The sequence below is a fragment of the Priapulus caudatus genome, unplaced genomic scaffold (genome assembly GCF_000485595.1).
Source record: "Priapulus caudatus unplaced genomic scaffold, Priapulus_caudatus-5.0.1 Scaffold0, whole genome shotgun sequence".
NCBI classification, from domain to species: domain Eukaryota; kingdom Metazoa; phylum Priapulida; class Priapulimorpha; order Priapulimorphida; family Priapulidae; genus Priapulus; species Priapulus caudatus.
This window is the reverse complement of record NW_014577061.1, coordinates 388608-395610: the sequence shown is the minus strand read 5'-3', so window position 1 is coordinate 395610 and position 7003 is coordinate 388608. Positions and strand designations below refer to the sequence as shown.

Genomic DNA, 7003 nt, shown 5'->3' with positions numbered 1-7003 from the left:
TTTTAGCCCTGTTTACTGTTTGTTTTGCACTGTTTACTACTGTGTGTATAATACATGTATGTTATACAGGATAACTTGTATAGTAGCGATGATATCTCTGATTCTCATCACTTTTCCAAGTTTTCTTGTTCAAGTTTAAAAAAAAGAAAAAAGAATTGAAATTTGTTTTTCCAGATGAAATCGATTATGGATTTTGATAACCAAGCGCTTGGTTCAAGCCACTGTTCAACCGATGATCGAGTATAAGTGATGATCGTGACATCACTATTTGCCAGTCCTCTGACCATTTAAACAAAGAGTTCAGATCCTGTTGCAGCCTGTGTACTTGTTCCGGTGTTCCTACAATCCCAAACAACTTGGTGTCATCTGCAAATTTGGAGAGGTTATTCACCACTGTTTCATCAATGTAATCTATATATACACCAAAAATTTTACAGGGCCAAGTACGGACCCTTGGGGGACACCTCTCAAAACTGGTTTCCAGTCGGATTGATCTCCATTTACTACCACTCTTTGTTGTCTACCTCTGAGTTTGAGCTATTCCGCTATCCAATTCACCACCATGCCCTCAATGCCGTGTGTCTTCAGTTTTTCTATAAGCCTCATGTGTGGGACCTTGTCAAAGGCCTTCTGGAAATCCAGATAGATCACATCAACGGGGACTCCTTTATCTACTCGGTTGGTGACATCTTCCAAAAATTCAAGCAAGTTTGTTAAACATGATCTTCCTGAACGGAACCCGTGCTGTGTGTCGTTCATGAGATAATTTCTTTCCAGATGGTCTACAATATGATCACGCAGACATGCTTCCATTAATTTGCAACAAACTGACGTTAGGCTGACTGGTCTATAGTTACAGGTACGGTCCTTTGGGCCTTTCTTATAAATGGGTGTAACGTTGGCATTCTTCCATTCGTCTGGAATGTAGCTGTTGTCCAGGCTTTGTTGAAAGATCATCTGTAGTGGTTCACACACCATGTCTGCCGTCTCTTTCAGGACACGCGGTGGTATATTGTCACCTCCACTTGCCTTGTCAGGCTTCAGTTTTAGACACTTGGTCCTCACAACCTCTTTGCTAATGTTTATGTGTTCAAGTACTGGGTCTCCTGGTGCGATTTTCTGTGTAGGCTCCGGGATGTTGGACGTGTCCTCGACGGTAAACACGGACGCAAAATAGTCATTTAACATACTTGCCATATGTGAATTGTCTGTGATAATTGTTCTGGAACTGTCCGTCAGCGGGCCTATGCGATCTTTTGTAGAAGTCCTCCCACGTACATACTTCCAAAAACTTTTAGAGTCATTCTTTATGTTACTTGCCAATTTGTACTCAAATTCGCGTTCAGCTTATTTTACCACACCCGTGGCATGGTTTTACGACTGTTTGTACAGTTCATAATCATTTAATAGTAGTACTAGTAGTACTAGTAGTAGTACTATAGTCACGGTAGTGTACTTTACTGACCGACACTGTCACTGTCGCTCATAGGGTCTATGTCCCCCAGGGTACTGCCGTAACGTACCCTGGTAACTAATCTGATTATTATAGGGTTAGGGCTGGTAAACGACTCGCAGCCGGCATCGGAATCGGTGATCGGGCATTCTCTCTCCGATCCGATCCGCCAACCTCGGATATTTTTTCGGGATGCGCCCGCTATGTTTGCGCGATTGCACTTCGATACCGACTTTTTCCTCGAAGAGGAGTGGCGGCACTACGGCTATACTTAGGCTGTGGAGTGTGTGTTACTGCACAGATGTTATCCCAGCGGCTGTGCAGTGTAAGGTATAACCTGCTACATAATCTCTCTAGCTCATATCATTCAATTTAGTATCATATGAATCAATTTCTAATGAATTTATTATTGCAAGAAGTAATGAAAGAATATAAAAAAAATAGGAGATGAAAATTTTTCATATTTTGGGAATCGAATCGAACGGTGTCTAATATGCGGAGAACCAGGATCGAAATCGAAGAGCTTATGTAATTGTTACAGGCCCTAGTGTAGGGTGTAGGTAGGGTTAGGGGAAGGTAGCCAGTAGGCGAACTCCAATAGACCTCGTAAGTCGGAGTAGGCGAGGTACGGTCCTGCAAGTATTAGACTGAAGTACCAGGGTACGTTCCGGCAGTACCCTGGGGGACATAGATCCTCTCAGCGTCACTGTCAGTACTGTGTAGTACCCGTGTAGCGTTGTTTGTATACAGAGCCGGACTAGGCCCTACGACTGTTTCACGTTGTGGGAACTTCTCGTCGCGTAGTGAAAGGCGAGAAGGTAACTTGTGGCTAGAACGTCGTCTGAAGTTTTGATTCGCGTAGCTCCAAAATGGCTATGGCTATACATTCAAAATGCGTATTAATAAGGGGTATTAATAATAATATGCCGACAGGAGTATATATAATAGTAACCTTAATACTGATTAGGGGGTGCTGCTATGCAATTAGTTGCGATACCAGATGACATCGTCATGGCATCACTATTATGGTAATGCATTACTAGTACTATGTTTCAGCGATGTGGTATATGCCAACAGGCAGTTTGAAACAATTTGCCATATTTCAGGTTAATGATGCTTGATGTTGTTTACTCATATTTCACTTCTTTTAGGTGATGTCAATCAGTGAACTAGACTGGAGTGACTATATGCTAGTTTTGGTAAGTATGGAGTTGCAGCTGCTATAGCAAAAACCTTTAGTAGTTGTTAGGCCATTATGGAAATGTATGACATGGTAAAATGTTTATGCAGTGGTTATCAACAAAATTATTTAACCCCATTTTTAAGTGCACAATATCTCATGAGAATAGGCTCGGGACATAATATAGAGCAGTGAGGGGATGTTGGTGGAGGTTTTATTAGAAAGATATAACTCTAATGGTGAGAAAGTTCAGCTGAGTAACACTCCCCAACAGGCCCAACTTAATATAGGGCTCATGTAACCGAACACTAGTTGTCCAGTTGTTACGACCAGCTGCATTTTAGAGTGGTCTCGAACTATATAAATTGAAAATAATATAACAAATGTTAGATCATAGATCATTTTTGTAGACAGAAGACTAATATTGTGTAACTTACAGAAATATATTTGTAAATCGCTTTCGACTACAATATAAAATGAATTTTTGTGGGAACGTTTTGCAGCCATCAGTTTCATTTGGCAATGTTGGGCAGATGGCAGTGGACCTTCTCATTTCAACATTTCCAGTAAAGAAAGTCGGATACATGGAGCACGAGGCTTTACTCCCCATAGTGGGTGCAGACCCATACACAAATTCATCTCAGCTGTCAACCAGTTGTGAAGGTGAGTTTTCTAGTGTGTAATGTTTCGTTGTTCCAGGCTCGTGATATAGATAGATGACAGGGTCAAGCAAGGTATAGGTAGGCTGAACAAATTCCTAGGGAGAGGGTGGGGGAATTGTCAAAAGATAAATCATACGTAGGGTATGGTTAGACTGAAGGGATAATTGTGATTTTTTTATAATTTGTAATTGTTTTGTAGTTTGCAGTTTTGTTCCGTTATTTATTATATTCATTTTCAGTTACTTACAATTATGACCTAGTTTATTTTTTATTTTGCTCCAAAATCTAGGTGGGAGCTGACACGTTGCTCTCCTTCTCCAGAGACTAGGCCCCTGGATGATATGGAAGTTTCCATTGTGTTTGAAAAATGTGAATGTTACGTACTCTACAAAACACTGAATGTCTTTTTAGGTTTGGAATAGCCAATTCTTTAGTTTAGTGGTTATTGATGTACTTATTGTAATAATCTGTCTACCTTTCAATTAATCGTTGACTAACTATAGGTGACCTATCATTTAACAGTGTACGTGGCAGTTGAAAAGCAACTTGTGATCATACAACAGAGGTCACCATTTGTAAAGGTAAGACTGAAACCAGGATGTGGCTTATTATTTATTGTAGGCATTAAAAATAAGTTCATTCATCAGACACACATCAAAAATGTTGTGATAGAAATAAGAATATAAAAGGCAACAATTATATTCAAGAGCTTCTTAAGAAGCTCTTTTTTTCACTGAACACCAATACACTCATATACAAAAATACAGTTTGAACAAAAATCCATATGACCACTATAATACAACATCGATACACAGATACACAGATCGATGGGATACACAGCCCTTTGAATTTGAAATCATCCCACTGACCACTCTGATATAAATTATAATCCACATGCTTGACCTGACTTGCCAAGCTAACCACCATGATCTAAACTTTTCATTGCTTAATATATCGAGAAAACAACAACAACAACACACATCTCCCTTGCAATACCCCACAACACAACACACGTCTCCCTTGCAATACCCCACAACACAACACCTTGAAATACCAAAATACGCAATAAATACAATGGAAGAAAATAGGTATCATAACATCACTGAAAAACTCCATCCACAACGAATATCACTAATGACCATATGCCTTCCATGTATGTGTGATCAATCACATACATCGAAACCTAGGTCACTCGTAATATCCCTCTCCTCAAGATCTTTAAACAACCCTGCCATTATGTATGTAATATATATATATATATGCTTACTCAACATCATGCTCCAGCTTACAACATCTCTGCATCCTAAACCGCAGGATTCACACGCGTGTATGCGACGCATATGCTATCGATATGTAACAATAACAAACACTGTTCACTCATTTACTGTATTAACATGCCTATTATATATATGTCATAACAACATGTTCCTAACTAAATATACTCTGCCATATTCAGCGTCACATTTTTCCCAAAATAACATCATCTGTGCTTGCCATTAGCGTGTCGCCAGCCTTCTATAGTATCCAACTATACACCTGTGCATAACTAGATATCATACGATTATCAACTGTGCCTTCATATATGGCGTGACTGAACGAATCCTTATATCGTTCAGGTACGCCATAGTATCTTAGGGTGCTTACACATCGAGTGTATCTATATTTCGTGCTCCCTGACACGTTATGTCGAGGATTCCCAGCGTATATATGCTGCCACAGAAATCCCTCGTAGTCCTTCTTTCGGACCGTGTACGCGACTTGTCTTTACAGAGACATAACTTTAGCCGCATATTTTCCACACGTTAAACGTGACGCGTGACGCGAATACGTTCCCTCTTCGCCCTTTATCACACGTGTGCCACACTATCTATCCTAGCCCGTGTAAGTTGTAACGCTGTCTATACCTTATGCACCCTATAACGCGTCTATTGTGGCACAAACCGTCCGCGGTCTATTTACATAAATGTGCAACAGGCAATATCGTCCGTATACTTAGCAGTCAGGCGACAGTAAACGGCGTTAGCACAGCGAAATTTATACTAGGAAAAATGCATCACCTACCACGGCATTATATCTTCCTCTTCGTTCTTCTAGCTTCTTCTCTCGGCTTCCGTTGCTCTGTCTGTTTCGGCGTCTCGGCATTGCCTTCTTTCCTTCCGTCTCTCCCTCTCGCTCTTCTTCTGTCTCTCTTGCTCTCTTCTTCCTTCTCCAGTTATCTTCCATGGCTCCGTGGCTCGTGAATCGTTTGTAGTGGTCGCATCTTGAGTTATGTCCGCAAACCCGGTTCTAACTGTCAACGGCGCCAAAATGTAACGACGATGATGACGTTACCCGGTTCAAAGTAGATTAGTTGTAGCGATGAATAATGAAAACTCCAAAGTCCAAGCAGTTGTGGTCAGCAAATAGTATTATTGTTTCTCAACCCACATGCACGCGCACAGAGGCACGCAGCCACGTGCCTCGCACACTCACGTCCCACATGCACAACAATTCTCTCTCCACCGTTTCTCATCTTCATCATCCATACTACATCAAACGCGCTACCGCCGACTAACCCATTATGCAACCACAGTCGCTACATTTCCAATCACTCAACTACTATTTGTAGCATCTGCAAACCATACTTTGCAGTTCGTTGAAGCCCCTTTTTGGAGTTAGGGTTAGGGTTTGGGTTAAGGTTAGGGTTCTAGCTCATCTAAACTCTCAAATCGTGAATTTATTTCCCAATGCGTTATTTCGAAATCTGGCGCCGCCGCCGCCATCTTTCTCCCGTTAAGTATGAAAGCGAATGGACTGCCGTACCCGTAGCCACTGCCTAATTAATATGGGCCCGTACTACTACTACTAGTACTACTACTACTAGTACGGGTGTCACTTTTCCCCGGGGAATAGATGGCAGCACTAGTCACTTCGTACGCTTCAAATTCCAAATCTTCCACGGAAAGATTCCACAGTCATACTTGCTAGACATGGCCTTATTTCCCTAACCCTAACCTTAACCCTGACCCTAACCCTAATCCTAACACAAGTGCAGCCACATCACGTGACCCTCCGTCTATGCCCGGGGGAAAGTGACACCCTACTAGTAGTTAGTACAAGTAGTAGTACTAGCAGGAGTAAGATAATATAGACTATATCTATATTATCAGGAGTAAGATAATATAGGAGGAGTATGACAGTCCAAAACACGTGAAATTCAACATTTGCTTGCCTAATTTTACCGATGATATATTACATGCAACTCGATAAAAATTACATCTAAATTAGCGTTGGGCATCCACCGCACACTCAAACTTTACTTTGTTTCCATACCTCTTCTTTTTATGGAGATATAGCTTTGGACGTCACACATGGTTTATAGCGTTTGACTATGGTGGTGGTTTACGTTAGCCGTCACGTTCAAACAGTGGCTAGCCTGTGAGGAATGGTCTTGTCTGTTGACAAGAATGCCACCTGTTGGCGGCAGGAGTAAGATAATATAGACTTCTATATTATATTCTATATTATATCATACACACTATATATATTATCCTATATATATACACGTATATATATACACACATATATACACACTATATATATACACACATATACTATATTATCTTATATTATATAATGTCATATATTATCTTACTCCTGCCGCCAACAGGTGGCATTCTTAGCAATAGCAATCTTATATTATCCTACTCCTGGTACTAGTAGTAATAG

At 40.8% G+C, this 7003-nt stretch overlaps 1 protein-coding gene across 8 annotated transcripts in view; it reads left to right on the top strand.

The window, feature by feature from the left end:
• The window catches only part of LOC106820813 (proteasome assembly chaperone 2-like), a 24841-nt gene that overhangs the window by 10277 nt on the left and 7561 nt on the right, over positions 1 to 7003 (top strand). For 4 of the 8 annotated variants that reach the window (XM_014825798.1, XM_014825422.1, XM_014825497.1 and 1 more), the window contains exons 2-4: positions 2605 to 2652; positions 3137 to 3296; positions 3818 to 3876. In XM_014825798.1, coding sequence (XP_014681284.1) covers positions 2608 to 2652; positions 3137 to 3296; positions 3818 to 3876 — 264 coding nt within the window. In that variant the 5' untranslated portion in view covers positions 2605 to 2607. Of the gene's footprint in view, positions 1 to 2203; positions 2272 to 2604; positions 2653 to 3136; positions 3297 to 3817; positions 3877 to 7003 lie in introns of all 8 variants that reach the window. The other 4 variants (XM_014825643.1, XM_014825712.1, XM_014825952.1 and 1 more) reach the window with 3 other exon arrangements.